The following is a 19,379-nucleotide window of genomic DNA, read 5'->3' as shown; positions in this document are numbered from 1 at the left end:
AATGAGGTTGATGGCTGGCAGCTGGTAACAGGCTCCTGCACACCAGACTCCACTCCTGCAAAAAGGGACACACACACACACATACACAATACCTAGGAACAGGGGACCTGACATTAGCACATTTCAACAAAGTGCTTTACAGACATGCCACTAATAATGCTGTGCCATTACTCAAAAGCTTAGATATTGAACAGGTGGTTCAAAAGGCAAACCTGCTTGGTGTCACACTCGATGGGGTGCTATCATGGGAGAAACATTTAGAAATGATTGTTAATAAAATGTGTTGAAGAATGTCATGCATTGTTGTTCCATTTTCCTTTTTTCTTACCCCTGCCTCTGGAGTGCTCGTGACAAGGGGCAAGCTTGATTACTGCTTAGCAGTCTAGTTGGGTGCACCCAAAACAGTTCTGTATAACTGTATATCTGTATAACTCCAAATAGCTCAGAATAAAGCTACAAGGCTTGCACTGCCCTGTCTATTTAATGGGAGGCCGAATACAGAGAGAATGTGTGACAGATAAAATTACCCCCCCCCAATTTTTTAATTCAGTGAAAATTTAAGGTCTCAAAACATAATGTAACTACTTTGTCACTTACATGAGTTATAGTGTTCTGTTACTGAGATGTGATAATTTGATGCCTGCTAAGCACAGTATGGTCAGCTGCTTCATGGACAACCACCCAGTTAAAGTACTGTGGGACATTGGGGCCTGGTCTAGCATCGTGAATGACTCTCGGCGACAATGACATCTTCCCCACACGTTTATAAGGCTCATTTCAGAGCTCTTAGAAGAGCAGACACTAACAGTTCTCGCTGCCAATAACACGCCTATCCCGTACATTGGTTGGATTGAGATCAGCTTTAGACTAGACAATGACCCCCACTTGATGAGTGACATACAAGTGCCAATACTTGTGTCCAGTGATTCAGCAGTTGCCAGTGACCCCATCATAGGTTACAATGTCATTGAAGCTGTCATCAACAGAAACGATGGCAAAACAAAATAATAATAATAATAATAATAATAATCTTTATTTGTCCCCGTGACCCTGTACACAGGATAAGCGGTTGACGATGGATGGATGGATGGATCTTTATTTGTAGAGCACTATTCAAAAACAAGTTAAAGAGCTTTAAAAGTGATCAATAAAATTTTAAAGTCAATTCTAAAACATACTGGGAGCCAGTGTAATGAAGCTAAAACGGATAATGTGGTCATATTTCTTTGTTCTGGTTAAAAGCCTGGCAGATGAGTTCTGGACAGTCTAGAGACGATCAGTAGATTTTGGGGTTAAACAAGTTATTTGACATCAATTTTTTTACTTCACAAAGGCAGTTGTTAAGTGAACTCAGCATGCCAGGGTCTGTGGATCTGACAGGCAAGTACATTTGTGTGTCATCAGCATAAATGTGAAAAGAAATACCATGTTTATGGATAATATGTCATAAGGGGAAGCAGATACAAGGAAAACAAAATGGGTCCTAAGACCAACCCCTGAGGCACACCATATTTATCTGGACAGAACAAAGAGACATAGTTGTTTACAGACACGCAAAACTTCCTATTTGACAGGTAGGATGAAAACCATTCTAGGGCAGTACCAGAGATCCCCACCAATGTGCTACATTGTGTTGCATCCCAGGATGGGTTTGGTGCTGTGTTGTATCAGCGTCAGCAAGGAAAGATGAGAGTAATAGAATATGGCTCCTGCACCCTGAGTCAGGCAGAGAAAAATTACCACTCCGGGAAGCTAGAGTCTACAAGGAACAAATCTGCGAAAACTGTGGCAGACAAGATCTTCAATGACTTTGCTCTCAAGTTTGGCTTCCCAAGCAAATTGCATCACGATATAGGAGAAGGATTCAAGAACAAACTGATGGCAAGGCTCAAGGAACTCTCTGGAATCCAGGGCACACACAACACCCTACCACCCACAGTGAAACGGGCTGGTAGAGAGATTCACCCGTACTCTGTTGTCCATGTTGTGCACCCTGGAGGATAAAGACAAGGAAAATTGGAAAGAGTCAGTGGCTAAAGTGGTCCACGCATACAAATGCATGAAGAATGAGGCAACAGGTTACACACCCTATTACCTCACCTTTGGGCACATCATTCTTACACATGTAACAAATGCATGCCAGTCTCTCATGGTTCAGAGTAGGGGAAAGGTTGACATGTGACTATTGAGGGTTTTTTTAGGAATATAACTAAATTCAGAGAATGTTTTCCCAGAAATCAGAATTTTTTTAAAGATTGGCACAAAAATCTGTAGACTGTGTCATGTTGACAGATTAAGACAAAAGGCCATCTACCGTAATGTGAAGTAAGTCTAATACACCGCTGTCAGTAAACACATGTAGACCACCTTTAATAGACCCCCTGTCCAGTTGGCGGTGCATATTAATTAGCTACTGTCTAGTAGTCTTGTCTTTGATCTCACATGCATGACCTTGTTGCCAAGCTGGCTTTAGCCACTGCATTGTTAGGGTATATCACTACATAGCAAAATGTCATGGTAGTAGTAGTACCACACAGTAGCACACATCAAGCACACAGTAGTCTGTTCTGGATGTGATGAAGGTGTGCATTAAAGTTTTGGCAGCAGAGAGGGATGAAGACAGACTATATTTTTTTCAGGTAGAAAAGGGCAGTTCTGGTGATTTGGTTGACGTGTTCAAAAGAGAGGTTGCTGTCAAAAAATGATTGAGAGCCTGCGGTTGTATGGAAGGGAGACAAAGCGAAGTTGTTGATGGTGAGGCAGAAGTTGTGAGTGTTTTTGTTGAGGGATTTGGACCGAAAATGATCAAGTCTGATTTGTCACAGTTGAGTTTGAGGAAGTTGGCATGCATGTTTTACTCTTTCACAATATGTTCAAAGTCTCTGTGTTTCAACTGTAACAGTTTGTTTTCTGACATGTGTTCCTGCTGCAGACAGCCTATAGAGTCCTGGAGCAGCATCCTCAGGTCCTCAGCAGCAGTATCGCCATGTTGGGTCTTTCCCTTGGCGCCAGCATCACACTCAAAATGGCTGCTTACTCCCAAGTTATAAAGGTAAGATAACTATGGCTGAAAGTAACTTTTGAGATGACGCTCTTAGGAGGGAGGATGACGCTCTGATTGAGACTCCCATGGGACTGGCACGTGAACCGGGATGTCAGCTTGCTTGCGTCAGAATAGATTCCTTTCACTGCATTCTCAATAATAAATCAACACTAACCCTAACAGTTGAAAGAATCCATCCTCAACCCTGACAACAACCCTGAAAAATTAATTATTGAACTTCTTGTTACTCAACTCAACATCTGAAACAGTTGCAAACATTGCCTTTCACCGGGTACACTGACCGGGTCAACTGGCAAATGGGAAAAACAAAAATCCGCGGCCCATTGTTGTCAAATTTGAACACTTCAAACACAAGGAGCTGGTATGGAGCAAAAGCAGAGCTCAAAGGAACAAACTGCAGCCTCTTTACAGACACACACTTCACCTGAGTGCTATACAAGTTATACTAAAGGCTCGTGCGGACTACACGACTTTAAGTGTCGGCTGATGGCCGTGCAGTTCACACTACGTGACTGATCGGTGACAGGGACACACACTACAGGAGCTGACAGCAGCTGTGTCACCCGATGCAGGTTTCCAAACCACTTTTGTCAAGAAAATACATGTGAAATGTGAAACGGGAAATGAGCGATCCTGCACACGAAACAGCTGTTGTTTGTTTTTGTAAAGATAACTGTATATGGGTGAAGGATGGATTAGCACATGCAGTTAGCAGGGATTGTCTGAGCTACAGAGAGAGCTGGAGGGGAGTTAAAAGGTGCAACACCCACTTAACTCATGACTGTGAGGTTACAACTCACGGCCCAAAAAGGAGGACAACAAACGCACTTGTGCACATTTTCAGCTGAGGACTGCGGCTTACTTTGGTTAGCCTTTAACTCAACAATCAATCAGGATTTCAGTTAATTGCTAAAGTTGCTGTTACTGTTACCTTGTCTCTGGTCCGCTGGCAGAAAACCTTTTTGTTCAGCTGCCGTCGTGCTGTTGCCGAGGCAACATAAGTTTTGTTTTACGGTGGACAGACTGTGACACAGACAGAGTTGTTGTTTTCTTTAGCTTGAAATAATAACATACTTTGGACCCTTTCTTCATTGTCCCTCGCTATTTTCTTTCTCTTCCTCCACTTTGCAAACAGCTCCGTTATAATCATGTCGTGTTCACAGTGTAAGCGCGTTGTGCGACAGTAATAAATGTCCGTGCGAAACACTGTGCTGTATAGTTACATGGATTAAACGAAGCATCGATGCAAAGGATTTGAGTCGAAGCATTTTATTAATCGATTTTATCGCTTTAATTGGTAAATCATTTCAGCCCTAGCTGAGTGTTAAAGTAGTCAACTCTTAGAATGTATGTCCGAAAATGTTTTTTTTGTGTGTGTGCGGATTTCTAAATGGGTAACTCACCACTATTGTGTGTGCCAACTGGACTACATATCAAAGGCCAAGATAAGTAATGTTGGACCGTGACTTGAAGTCACCCTTTTTAAACTATGTGTAGTCCTTGGTCCTGCGTGTTCTTTAATGAAGCAATAGGAGAAGGCGTTTTTGGTCAAAATTAACCAGTTTTATTACAAGTAAATGAATAAAGCTTCCAGAGCTCAGGGTTTTGAGTCTTCCTTTCCCTGACCACCAACAAGCTGGGTCAGTTCATGAAGTCCGACTCGCTATCTCTCCCTGACCCAGTATACATCGTCAAGTCATAAAACAATAAAACAAAAGTGTAGGTCAGTCCATGATTGGCCCACGTCATGCATAGACCCCCTTTAACTTCCCTTATCCAAAAACTCACACATCCGGTCTAGTTTAATAAATGATAGACCAACATATAAACTTCTACCTATAAAATAAATCAGAGATCAATATAAGAAAACACAATAATTTTGGTTACTCTGAGTAATACACAAATCATGCTATCATAATCTCTCAGTAACTAAAATGTATCCAGTCTCATATGTTAGTGTGATTGCATAATGTGATTGCTGTGTTTTTTCACCTGCCCGACAAGTACACAAAGACGATACTGTTTTGCGCTCACCCTCAACCCTGACAGTTATCTCATCAATAGTACACACAGATCAGATAGGCTTCATTAAAGTGAGACATTCTTCAGAAATATAATAATATAATATAAATATAGAATAAATAGTTGAATAAACTAAGTTTATTGCATTCCTCTGACTTCATGTGTTTTATGCAGCATCTTAAGTTAAGAAAACTTTCAACAATTGTGACATCAGCGTAGGTGTCGATGCTTGTTTGTTTACTGTTTTCTTCTTCTCTTATAACGCTGATTTACCTTGATATTTCTCTCTCTTCCGGGCTTCCCATGGTAACCCCCGTGTTTCACGTCATACCGCTATGAACTGTGGGCAATTCCCAAAGCCTGCAGAAATGCGGACTTACGAAAAGGGTCTAAAAAGGGCTCAAAATGTCTGTGAGTCCTCGCGCACTTGACGATTTGACAGTGGGACAGCCCTAAGACCTCACGGATTTCCCGGGAACACGCCTCAAAGTTTATGAGTCTATGAGGTGGGACGATGGGATTGGGCCAAACACAAAGACAAACACAAAAAGCCAAAAGCCACCAAGCACCACTCACTCAAAAGCCACCAAGCACCACTCACTCAAAAACACACAAACACGAAAAAATAAACTCAAAAACACACAACACACCCCCTGTCACCTCCCTGCCTGTGGCGTCGTGAAAATTTGTGTGTAGATATGTTTATAGTCATTATAAAAGGAATTTTAAAAAATGTAACTTTTAGCGTCTTGACATAGCTTAATACAGCTCCCCTACTTTATTAAAGGTTAGTTGACGCTAACAATCTAAAAGTATGGAGCTTCAGGTAAGAACTAAACAAATGAATTTGTGTGTGCATCCTTGTTAAATAGTTGGTGCTAGAAGCTCGGTCACATTAACCACTTGTAGGTTTCAGTAGTTGGTACTGTTGGTTGTGGCTAGTTTTGCTCATTGCACAATGCTACCGAGCTATTCTGGTTGACAAACTGTTACGACCCAGCTCTCTAAGGCAAAGTGGATTCATTGTTGTCCTCGCTTAGCGATTGACTATGTTTTTATCAAACTTGAGTTTAGAGTCAAACATGGTTCCTAAGTACTTGTATTTCTATGCAATTTCAACATTTTTTCTGTGAATTATAAAACTTTCCGTTTAAATCAAAACTAGATTGTTTTGGTATAATAAATGTATTTATTGCAAGGAACTTAGCTTTACAAATAACATGAAAACAAGGGGCAAATTACAAAGAAAGAAATGGTCTGAGGTTGCTGCTCAAATCAAATAATTAAATATAACCAAAAGAGTAGTCCTAACTGTTACTTGAACTCAATCATCAAAAATCAATCACTTCAGCACTTTACAATCCAACTGGACACAAAGTGCTTTACAGTAAAACAATAAATGAATACATAAAAGACACTAAAAACAAAGCTCACACCACGCATTAAATACAAATAACAACAAGAACAACCATACAATAAAATCAATACAACTAAAACAAGAAATATCAACGTCAGTTTTCAAAGGCAAGGGAAAAGAGGTGGGTTTTAAGAAGAGACTTGGAAACCGATAATGAAGATGCCTGTCTAATGTACAGAGGTAGATTGTTCCACAGTTTGGGAGCTGCTACAGCAAAAGCTCGGTCCCCTTTGAGCTTGCGCTTAATTTTGGGCACACTTAGGAGCAGTTTATCGGCTGACCTGAGAACAGGTGGGTCTATAGGGGTGTAGCAGCTCAGAGATGTAGGGTGGGGCAAGACCATTAAAGAGGTGGTATAATGCTTTTTGGCTTTTCCCCTCTCCTTTATTGAGTTATATATCTTTTTTGTGCATGTAACCGGTTTGCAAAGTGAAAAAGCCCAAAGTCCAGCCCAAAGGGAGTTCCCATCTCCCACAGAAAGCTCTGCTCTGAACCGCTTCAAAACAGCTCGTTTGTTGGTACCTGGTTGGTAAGCCCTCGCTTGCAAAGTGGCTAGCGGGGTCAGGCACGCCCTCAAACCAAGCTAGTCTGAGCGGAGGCCCTTTGGCTCGACTCGCTTCTGTTTGGTTTTCCATTGTAGAAATGTTGTACCTGTACCAGCTTCCAGGTACTTTTTTTTTGTATCACCTCACCTCCCTAAAATGTAACGTGAAAACACGACAGACTGCTGATTGGTCAGAGAGAATATTCACTATTCACTGCATCATCATTGCCTAAGCCAGACAGAGGCAGCAACAGAAAGTTTTATATTTTACAGTGTTCGTATATAATTTCATCACTAAATTCACTTCTGAGAGGTTTTGAGGTGAGAAATCAGCTGTGTAGATTTCGAATATTGACAGTTTTACTGTCTAAATTTACGCCTAAATTATGGCGGAACAAAAATGTGCTTGAATATTTTCAGCGTTGAGGAGCTCCGCAAGTGGCTGCGGGGGAAGCCTGCGCCAACTCGCGGGAGGAGCGTGTGAGGCCGGCCAGCCGCCCGCTCACAGACCGCTGCAGCAACAACAGCAGAGGAAAACACAGCTGGAAGGTTTTCATACCGCTTATCTGTCTTTACATTCTGAGGAATGTTGAAACGTTTTAACGTAAAAAAGAGAAAGCTGTGTGGATTGCTGCTGTGTGTGTCGCATTGAACATTACGTTGCAGCAGTTGTGTGTGGTGTCGCTATGACGACAAGCTACGTACTATCTCTGGGTACTATCTGCAATGGAAAACGGCGCAGGGCCGAGTAGAGTCGAGTCTATTGATTTGCGCTATGGTAGCATTTTTCGGCAAGGCAGCATAGATTATCAGAACACCGGCAACAGCTCAACGTTTAGTCCTAAATGACGATGCAACACCGACTGTATTTAGGCCTGGAAATTCACAATCACAACCTGTAAGTATGCTTTATTGGATGTAAATTATATTTCAAATAAACACGGCAATGTAACTTCACAGACTGTTCAAGTGCGGATTTGTTGTAAACGTTGGCTAACACAGCTAAAGTTATAACTATAATGCTAATGTTACAGTTGATGTGAAAGCTACTGAGCAAACGTTCAAATTGTTTGGCCAATTTTTATGTAATATTGAGTTGAAATATGGTTATTTTTGTAGTGGTTTATGGTAAGATGTGGAACAATGATGTTGTGTGGTTGTGGACTTGAGTAACTTATACCATCTGCTAGGTTACGGTCGCAGTCTGAAGCGGCTTTGATTTGGATCACACTACCTTGTTTCTTACGACCCGCCCTTCTCTGCTTCTGATTGGCTAGTAGTCCTTACCTGGGAACTGCACATGTGCAACTCCCAACAAAGTACGATGCATCACTGTAGCTCAAGAGCGGAGCGTACAACACACAGGGTGAAAAGAGGAGCTGCAGCAATGTGCTGTATGAGAAAAATATGGTGTTTTTTGAAAATTAAACCATGTAAACCTGTTCTGATACAGCCCCTAATTCAGATGACGCACTGCAGCATTTTGTACCATCTGGAGATGAGCAATAGAGGACCCACTGACCCCCATGTTCAGTGCATTACAGTATTTCAAAGTGCTGCCTAGAGAGAAATGGCTTTATTTTGGCCAGTTGCCTCTATTGGAAAAAACATTGTTTTTACGACTGTCCTTATCTGTCTGTCGAGCTTAAGGTCAGAGTCAATTTTAACCCCAAGGTTACTGATTGTTGGCTTGATGTACTGACTCAAGGAACCCAGATCGACACGGGGGGTCCCAGTAGTGCCACCAAAAAACATCACTTCTGTCTTACTTTCATTAATACTTAAAAAGTTAAGAGCCATCCAAGCCTTTATGTCGTCAAGACACTTAAGTAACAGTCCAACAGTTTCATTCTTTTTAAGAGGCACATAGATCTGACTATCGTCTGCATAACAGTGGAATGACATACCATGCTTCCTAAGTATGGAACCAAGCGGGGGCAAATAAAGAGAGAAGAGAAGAGGGCCTAATATTGAGCCCTGTGGGACCCCACAAGAGAGAGGAGCAGACACAGACTCTCCACAGCTGACTCATGGTCCACTGTGTCAAAGGCAGCAGTCAGATTAAGAAGCACAAGAATAACACAATCCCTTGAGTCAGTAGCTAAAAGGATATCATTAAACTAAACATTAAATTAAACTTTTAGAAGAGCTGATTCTGTGTTATGTAGGGTTTTAAAACTTGATTGGAAGAATATTGTGCTCATCCAAGAAGGCCATTAATTTACTGCAAACTATCTTTTCAAGGGTTTTTGACAGAAAGGTTAGTTTGGAGATAAGCCTGAAATTAGTGAGATCTGCAGGATCCAGACATGTTTTTTAAATTACAGTTTGCACTACTGCATGTTTAAAAAGTTCAGGGACCTTTTCATACACATCATGGGAGGCATCAAAGCATACAGTTTGCGGGACTTGGAGGACGGAGTCAATAGTCTTAAATGTAAATGCTCCATATTTTTATAGCGCCTTTCTAGTCTTTTCGACCACTCAAAGCGCTTTTACACTACATCTGCATTCGCCATTCATACACTGAGCCTAAGTGTTCAGTATCTTGCCCCTTGCAGCGTGGAGAAGCCGGGGACTGAACCGCCTACCTTCCGATTAACGGGCAACCTTTTTTGTTTAAAAAAAAGTTGTTACAGTTTGACAGAATAATTTCAGCGAAATATTTCCTTTTAGCTTCTTTCATAATCGTCTGATAATGCCGCCAGCAGTCCCTTAACATTTGAAAAGACACATGCAGTTTATGCTTTTGCGCAAGTCTGACAACATGGGTTGTGTCATTCAGTCAGGGTTCAGCTTTAGTTTTAGGTTAGAATGTCACAGTTCTGACTGAAAACGGAGGGGAACTGAACAGCAGTGGAAGGGTTAATAATACGGCAGTGCCGTGCAGTAGTGCGAGGTTTAACTGTATTACAGGCAAGAACAATCTCAAATAATACCGGCATGTGGTCAGAAAACAGCGTCACAGATCTCTAAGTTAAGAATAGGCAACCCATAGGACAATATCAAGTGTGTGTCCGTGTGTATTGGGGTGGTGATGGCGCATAGATAAGATGCTTGCCTTTGGTGTGGGAGACCCACCAAAGGCAAAGGATTCTCACTGTGACCCATCCACCATTGTGTCCCTGAGCAAGACAATTAACCCCTCGTTGCTCCAGAGGCGTGCGACCTCTGACATGTATAGCAATTGTAAGTCGCTTTAATGTCTGCAGACACAGACTGCACAAGATTAAATGAGAGTCAATGAGGTGTAGAAAGTCTGTTGCCAGTGGGTTTTCAGGACAACACACATGGACATTAAAATCCCCAACAATAAGCACAAGATAATATTTAGGCATAATTTCAGCCAGAAAAACATAAAAGTCATTTACAAAGTCCTTATTGTATTTGGGAGGCCGGTAGACCACTGCACACAACACTGTGTGAGAGCGACCCAGCTTAAATAAGCTCAGTTCAAAGCTGGTGAAAGTGGATGTTGGTGACAACTGCTTACATTTATAGACATTCTTATAAACAGTTGATATTCCTCCTCCTCTACCTGACGTCCGCAGGGGGTTCAAACAGCAACATTCAGGCGGTAAGAGTTCAGAAAAGGCGCTGGACTCACCAACACTCAGCTATGTCTCAGTCATACAGAGAAAATCCAATCCTGCCAGGCGGTTCTGCAGCACTAATTGTCTGAGGAACCTGACACAGAGGCCGCAGGTACCGCAGATTTACTCCGCGCCAGCGGGGGCGAGGAGAGCAGGGGCCACATGGCTGGAACATCTCATCAGAGACTGCATCTTTTTTGGAGCATTTGTTTTTCAGCAGAGCAGAACTAAATGAAACTAGATGGTACCACACAGCTAATATGAATCTTCCTCCATTTGTCTGTCCCTCACGTCAGCTGTACCAAATTACTACTTTTATTTAATTTTGTGTAGTTTTTCTGCACTTATTGGATCTTGCTTTATACATTAACAATGAATCCTGATTATTTCTGATCAGGATCATATCTGTCCTCTATATATTTTAAGTGTGTGTGTGTGTGTGTGTGTGGTCTTCCAGCTCAGGTGTGCGGTGTGTATTAGTGGGAGTCATGTGCAGCCGGTTGATGGAACTCTGGAACAAATGTTTGCTTTCTTTCATGAGTAAGTTGCGTTACAATTTTTAATTTTTGTTCAACAACTCATCCATGTGTATGTCTGAGTCATCAATATACAGTTGCAGGAAAAACTCTTTCCTGGATTTCTGCATAAATTGGTCATAAAATGTGATCTGATCTTCATGTAAGTGAAATAATTTTCTTAAACTAAAAAATAAAAATACTAAAAGAAAAACTTGCTTACACTAATACCACACAAACAATTATATTTTTATGTTTTTAGTGAACACACCATGTAAACATTCACAATAAAGGGTGGGGAAAGTATGTGAATCATTGGATTTAAAGGCTCATTGTGTTTTAGTGGCATCTAGTGGTGAGAGTTGCGAGTAGTATAGCTACGGTACCTGAGACAGGACAAAGATGTCATCTATGAGATAGCAGAGATTTGCCAGTCAAGAAATCAGGTTTCTATAGATAGATATATTAAAAAATTTCATTTACTTAATTATTCAGTAAAACCATATGGTTTTTTGAATATTATTATTATTTCATTAATAAACAGCCACATTAAGAAATGAAGTGCTACATGATGTCTCATATTCCTGTAATACAGTATTTTACAACTTGGGAGGGTTGGCTCATCTGGGCTAACATACCAAAGAAAATGAAGAACAACTCAAAAAAATGTCACATCTAGTGCATCAAGTATGACCGCTGACAAATAAAAGGACGATGTAAGCCTCACTGTTTCTGCACCACAGTCCATTATAAACCACATAATACATGAAGTTTACAAAGGCTTAGTCAGGTTAGGATCAAGGCTCCTCTCAGTTTGCTTAATTAGATAAGCATGCAAATCTTACCAAAAGGTCTTTTTAAAAATTTTTTTAAATACAACAGAAATACAAAGTAGTACTGACAGCCAAAATTTCAGCTTGTGGTAAAACGGTGAACGTTTTTAATAGGCATTTAGCATGTGAAAGTACAATTACCATGACAACCAAAAACTGACCGGCTGGAGAGTTTGCTAACGATATGCTGTGTTAAAATCGCTACACTGTAAAGTTTAGTCCTCTTTACTATCTGGCAGGAGTAGCTAGTACTTACCCATGATAGAAACTAATGTGCACGTATCAACTGTTATCAGTCGTCATGATCATGATCATGGTCCTGTCACGGACTGCACACGATAACTCCCACTACATTTTATGGTGTGCTTACTTTACCGTGGGGGTTGGGGGTCTGTTACTCTGTTGAACTGTATGTAAAGACTTCTGATACCATTGCCTCCACCGATGCATTGGTAAAACGGCCGTCAGTAAAATGCATGTTGCAGACTGTATATAAGACGGTGGCAGGTGAAAGTGCGAAACATTTTCTGTCATCTGTCCTCCAACACCGAACAGCACACTAAACCGTGAGGAGGAAACTAAAAAAGAAAGTGATTGCCAACTTTCTGCAATAACTATGCTAGCTAACTACACCTGGCTAACTACAACTCAGGTAACGTAGCTAATTAAACTAGAAAGACAATGATGGAACTGTGGAGACAGGGACATGCGCAAATCTTTCAGGAGAGGTACAATATTTCTGAATTATTTGACTACACACAATTAATTATACAGTATCGTTTGGACAGAGAGGGCATCATCTTTGTCAGCGAGTTGGTGAGGGACGTCATCTCACCACTGACTTTATGCAGCAATACGTTTTCAGCTAAATTGAAGGTTGTGATACTTTGTTTATTTGCCAAAGGAAAAATGCAGCAATGCTGATGATTTTGGTCCATCACAACCATCAATAAGCTGAATTGTCATGGAAAAAATTATGGGACTTACAGCTCCACATATTGTCAAGCGTTTCATCATCGACTTCCCGACAACACCCCCTGTAATCCGACAGAACTAAACTCAATTTTTTGCAAATAGCCGTCTTCCCAAGAGTAGCAAGGGCAATTGATGGCTCTCACATAAAGATCAACTTGCATGTAGCCTATGTACATAATATATTCTCTTAAAAATTCTTAATTGTCAAATGTGTGTTGAATGTAAACTCACAGAAATTTCACCAATCAATGTGATTTTATCTGAGAATATTCTTAAATAAAGTCTAAAAAATCTATTTAGTGATTGGTTCTTGCCCACATCATCATCCAAACTCCTGTTTGTGGCACAGCAAAGTGTCGTAAATCAGCTCTCAGACTGACACTTAAGATTTAGTCATACACTTCACTCAAATTAGGACTATGATGCTTGATAACTAACTTTTAAGCACAGCTTTGAGCCATTTTTTTTTACTCTTAATTCAATTCTTAGCAGTGTTCTTATTGTTCTTATTATATATTAGAGTAATTCTGAGAAGCTTGATAAATATGGGCCCTGGTCTAGACCGTACTCTGTTTATTATTTACAAAGACCCAAAAATTCCAAATTCTCTAAAAATGTATTGAATGCAGATTATTGTGTGGGTCTGTGTTTCTGGCAGTTCTTCACTAGAAGACTTGGTGACCTCTGACTACAAAAGTTGTTGTGTGGTATGGGACACTGATGAACTGGTGTAATGAATTTGATTCATCATCATCTACAGACCGCTGACATTAGTTAAATAAGCAAGCATATTGTTCAATTCAATTTCAATTCAATTCAATTTTATTTATATAGCGCCAAATCACAACAACAGTTATCTCAGAGCGCTTTTCATAAAAGAGCAGGTCTAGACCGTACTCTGTGATGTTATTTACAGAAGCCCAACAGTTCCCACCAAGAGCAGCACTAGGCGACAGAGGCAAGGAAAAACTTCCTTTTAAGAGGCAGAAACCTCGAGCAGAACCATGGCTCAGGGTGGGCGGCCATCTGCCTCGACCGGTTGGGGTGAAGGAGAGAGAGGGAGAGAGAGAGAGAGAGAGGGGAGGGAAGCAGCCTACACAATATACACACAGAGGTACAGACAGTGGTGACAAGGTGATGTTGCTATTGACTAAATGAAAAATGGTACAGATATGTATAGTAGTGTTAATGATAACAATCGTAATGTTAATGAAGCTATATAAGATTTTAATTTGCTGAATGCTGCATGCTCCCCTGGTTGTCACTGTATAATTTGCACCCTGGGGCTGTGTGTTCCTTCCAAACAACTCAACTTTGGTTTCATCGGTCCACAGAATATTGTGCCAGTAGTGGGGTGGAACATCCAGGTGCTCTTTTGCAAACTTTAGATGTGCAGCAAAGTTTTTTTTGGACAGCAGTGGTTTCCTCTTTGGTGTACTCCCATGAACTCCGTTCTTGTTTAATGTTTTACGAATCGCAGAGTCGTCAACAGAGATGTTAGCATGTTCCAGAGATTTCTGTGTGTCTTCAGCTGACACTGTAGGATTCTTCTTAACCTCATTGAGCATTGTTCACTGTGCTCATGCAGTCATCTTTGCAGGACGGCCACTCCTAGGGAGAGTAGCAACATTGCTGAACTTTCTCCATAGACAATTTGTCTTACTGTGGACTAACAACATCAAGGCTTTTAGAGATATTTTTGTAACCCTTTCCATTCTCATGCAAGTCAACAATTCTTCTGAGCTCTTTTGATCAAGGTATGAATGTTTACATAGTGTGTTCAATAAAAACATGAAAACATATAATTGTTAATGTGGAATTAATTCAAGCAGACTGTGTTTGTCTATTGTTGTGACTTATATGAAGATCAGATCACATTTTATGACCTGTGTGTGTGTGTCCAAGTCGAGTAATCGTCAGTCAGAATTGGGGAAGATGAATAAGTCTTTTTTTTTGGCCCAATTAGAAATGCTGGAAAGATTCACATCAATGAGGAGAACGAAATGATCTGCCGATATCTGCTGTTGCCTATTCCCACTGACCCTGTACTCAAAGTGGACGTGAGTACCACCAGCCAGAATCTCTCTGTGTAGTTTTTAATTTTTCAGTTTTGTTATTGTGTGTTTGATCTTAAAGACAAGTGTCTTTTGTTTTAATAGCATTTATGCTTTTATTTGGAAGTTCAGTATTTCCCAGCAAGAATTTAATTGGGAACGTGGCATCTACCAGGTGCCGCACATTTTTTTTTCTTACAAGAAAGCAGCTAACTTTTTCACATGGACTACCAGTGGAATTTATTTGTAGAGTTTTGAGACTAAACAGCAGCATCGCTCATTTTAGATTATTTTACTTTCAAGTTTACAAAAACTGAGGGAACAACTCCAAAGTCCACAGATAAAGGCAACTAATTCCACAGCTGATGTTAGGTGGTATGTTAGATTAAAAACATTTTGAGCTGAGACATTTTATAAACAAAAGTTGATGAGTAGAATATTTTTTTCTTATTCATGTTAACTTATTCAAGTGATGTTATTTTCAACATTTGACATTGATACTGTAAGTGTTGAATTTGTATTAACATAGCATAATACAGTAACAAAACATTGGCTGGGCAAATGGGAGCAGATCAGAAAACATGGAGGCTTCATGAGCAAATATACTTAATCAAACAGGATTTAGAAATAAATGCTGGTCTCTAACATAAGCTTGCTTCATATAAAGGTTTGATAATGTCTTAAAAATCACACATACATTATTCCACAGGTGATTAATAAATATTTAAATCTGCAGCCAGTGCTAAAAGCTGAAATGCTGCTGCTGTTTGTCTCGGACAGGTGGGACGACTCAAGCGTCCTCTGTTGCTGGTTGTTGGTGAGGACGATCAGAACTGGCCCGCCTCTGAGTCTGCACAGGACGTACGTTTACTGACAAGATAACATCTTGTATGAATAACAAAATTGATCAAGAGGTTTGAAGTCGTAGGACGACAAAAGCATTAATCTTTAGTGATTGCTGAGAGACAGTTACTGGGATAAATGGAATTCTAGAATGGTCAATATTAACTAAAAGACTAAGACAGTAAAAATAAGTTTATCGTGTTATTATTAAACAACATTTAGTGACTTAACTTATGAGTCGAATCAAATTGTCATTTTCCATAGTTCCTAGAGTTTTTAGGCTTCTGGCTGTCAAAGAAGATGTTTTCCAGATTAAAGGCAGGTTTGAATTCATTTCCATACTTCAAAAGACTAATTTAGGTCTTTTGGTCTTGAAAAAGTGTCTGTTCTGCAAAGATTACTTACACTACTAGAAATACTGTTTTTGCAAATGTACAAATCATCTGACCAAATTAAAAAAATAGAAACACATCATGAAACCATCTGACAAATATGAGATTTTTTTTCTTCCTGTTTCCAGATTAGGGAGATGATGGAGAGGGCGGGAAATAGCCACCTGCTGACTGTCCTGTCGTACCCGAACGCAGGTCACCTGATAGAACCTCCATACACCCCACACGTCCGAGCCAGCACATTCAAAACAGTTGACACACGTGTGCCATGTAGGTTCAACTTCAGACTGGGAAGCTGTTGATGGTGACAGGAACTCTTCAAAGTCAGGACGTTTTACATTTCAGTTTCCTGTTGTTTTTGCAGTTATGGCTCTGTGGGGCGGAGAGATGGTGGCACATTCTCGTGCTCAGGAAGATGCCTGGAGGAAGACGCTGGTCTTTTTGAGGGAGAATCTGTATGGCGGCACAAACCTACTGCAACCGCAATTTCCCATCTCTAACAAAGGCGACAACTAATGATTATATACTTTTGCAAAGATGCAGACAAATGTACCCATGTGAAAAAAGACGTATTCAGAATCAAATTCAGAAGAAGATACAGATTCCGCACACTTATACTGATGTGTTCAGCCGTCTTAGTGCATTTTCTTTCAGTGAGAGATGAAAGTTAACAATTCAGTCGGATGTTTAGAATTGAAATTATTAGAATAGAAAGTGTGTATATATATATATATATATATATATATATATATGGTACTTGCTGTTTTAAATAGTAGTTCTACCATGCACAACCACAAGGCACCAGACGAGCATGAGGTAGATTATGCTGAACATCAGCAGACACATTAAACAGGTACATATGAGGGAATTACTATAAAGGGACATGCCAGTAAGTGGGATAGACAGAAGAAAGAAAGATGCATTGGGAAAGTCTTTAAAATTGTAAAGTGTATGTGTCTTTGTGACAAATGCTTTTTATAGTGCTATAGAAATGGAATTACAGCGTTTTACCTGTCTGAAATTTTATTGTCTGAAATTTTTATAGGCAGAAATGATTATTATGGATCCAGACATCCAATGGCTACCACAGTCTTGTGTGTGCTGGACCACTGGTTGTTCTGGGATCTCTCTCTCTCTCTTCTCGTCGATTTTCCTTTGCTGGAAAAGTGAAGACTCTTTGTGGCTACAAGAGCTTTCTGCCTACTTAATTTAGAAAAGTTAGTTTAATCTCCGCTACATGCTGAGGAGGCTTCATAACATTTTTCACCAAATAGAACTTGTAATGTCCATGGTGAGACATGTCCAAGCAAAGAATAATGGCATTTAGGAATTAGAATTTGGCATTTAGGATTTAGAATAGAGCATTTAGGATTTAAGAAAGGCTATTTAGGATTTAGGATAGGAGAATTAGGATTTAGGATAGGGCATTTAGGATCATGCATTTAGGAATTAGGCTTGTGCATTGGCATTTAGGATTTAGGATTGGGCATTGGTATTTAGGATTTAGGATTTAGGATTGGGCATTGACATTTAGGATTTAGGATTGGGCATTGACATTTAGGATTTAGGATTGGGCATTGACATTTAGGATTTAGGATTGGGCATTGACATTTAGGATTTAGGATTGGGCATTGGTATTTAGGATTTAGGATTTAGGATTGGGCATTGGTATTTAGGATTTAGGATTGGACATTGGTATTAAGGATTTAGTAATGGGCAATTAGAAATTAGGATGGGGCATTTATGATTTAGGAATGGGCATTTAGGAATTAGGATTGGGCATTGACATTTAGGATTTTGGGGGACACCTTGTGCCAAAGGAGCAGTGGAGGAGATGCAGTTATGGATGTTGATTAACTGTTGTCTGTTGGTGAGGTAGGAGCGGAGCCAGAAGAGTGCAGTGCCAGTAATATTGGAGTAGGTTTCCAGTCGGGAAAGAAGAGTGGAGTGGTTGATGGTGTCAAAGGCTGCAGTGAGGTCGAGCATGATTAGGATGGTGATGTGACCGGAGGAGGTCATTGGTTATTTTGAGGAGGGCTGTTTCAGTGCTGTGTTGTGAGCAAATCCAGATTGAAATGGTTCGAACAGGTTGTTAGTGGTGAGGTGGGTTTGAATTTGAGCAGCGACAACACGTTCTAGCATTTTTGATAGGAAGGGGAGATTGGTGATGGGTCGGAAAATGGACATGATGTCGGGGTTGAGACCACGTTTCTCGAGGATGGGGGGAACAGCTGCAACTTGTGTTGTGGGGACTGATCCAGATGTGAGGGAGGAATTAATGATTTTGATGATGAGTGGGGTGATGGATGGAAGGCAGGTCTTGATTATGGATGATGGGACTGCAGCTTCATTTTCTTTTTCATTCATTTTGTAACAGTTCTAAAGGGGACAGAGGTGAGAAACAAGGCAGTGACTGAGAGTGGGTCCGGGTGGGGGGGTTGAGGGGACAGGGGAAGTAGTGAAGTTGCTGTAGATAGTGTCAATTCTAGATTGAAAGAAAGACTGGAAGGAGTTGCATTTGTCCACTGTGAAGGTTGCAAAGATGTTATTGGGGATGTTGAGGAGTTTCTTTATTGTAGAGAAAAGAAACTTGGGGTTGCTGGAAGTTATTGTTGTTTCATTGTACTGCTAAGTGTGTTACTACTTCATCCTCATGTATGTATATCTCTCATTTGTGTACCTGCTTAGCTTACTTGATTTTTTGTTTATTTTTATCGCAAAATGATTTCTGACTGTATGTCTGTATTGTATTTCTATCTTCAGGAACACAGGGCACACCCAGTCTCTACAAAACAAACAATTAAACAAAAAAAAAAATTAACAATTAAACATGTATGTAATGGTATATACTGTACTGGTACATTGTTTTCGATGATTTTATTGGACTTAGCAATAATAAACCACAGAACACAATCCACAAATGTCTACTATGATCCACAAATAATTTCCTATCCACAAACTCTGTAGAAAAACTACACAAATATCTCACTACCTACAAACATGTATTTTTACATTTGTGTGGTGTAAAACCACATCCACAAAAATACAGAGTGAGGGGTACACACAACATAGTCTTTACATGTTACACATGGTAACTCCGCATTAATATTGAGAATCTGCAGCGCTG

At 40.2% G+C, this 19,379-nt stretch overlaps 1 protein-coding gene across 1 annotated transcript in view; it reads left to right on the top strand.

Annotated features, from left to right (window-relative positions):
* Positions 1-19,165, top strand: part of LOC119894374 (peroxisomal succinyl-coenzyme A thioesterase-like) — a 28,954-nt gene extending 9,789 nt beyond the window's left edge. The window contains exons 6-11 of the mRNA XM_038707081.1: positions 2,933-3,052; positions 11,098-11,180; positions 14,930-15,023; positions 15,798-15,878; positions 16,381-16,522; positions 16,617-19,165. Coding sequence (XP_038563009.1) covers positions 2,933-3,052; positions 11,098-11,180; positions 14,930-15,023; positions 15,798-15,878; positions 16,381-16,522; positions 16,617-16,768 — 672 coding nt within the window. The 3' untranslated portion in view covers positions 16,769-19,165. The remainder of the gene's footprint in view (positions 1-2,932; positions 3,053-11,097; positions 11,181-14,929; positions 15,024-15,797; positions 15,879-16,380; positions 16,523-16,616) is intronic.
* Positions 19,166-19,379: the final 214 nt, after the last annotated feature.

This window comes from Micropterus salmoides, unplaced genomic scaffold, assembly GCF_014851395.1.
Source record: "Micropterus salmoides isolate LMB-PRFRI ecotype aquatic unplaced genomic scaffold, ASM1485139v1 Ms_hic_scaffold_8, whole genome shotgun sequence".
Classification (NCBI taxonomy): Eukaryota; Metazoa; Chordata; class Actinopteri; order Centrarchiformes; family Centrarchidae; genus Micropterus; species Micropterus salmoides.
Note: the sequence above shows the minus strand (reverse complement) of the source record. Positions and strands in the feature narration are given on the sequence as shown.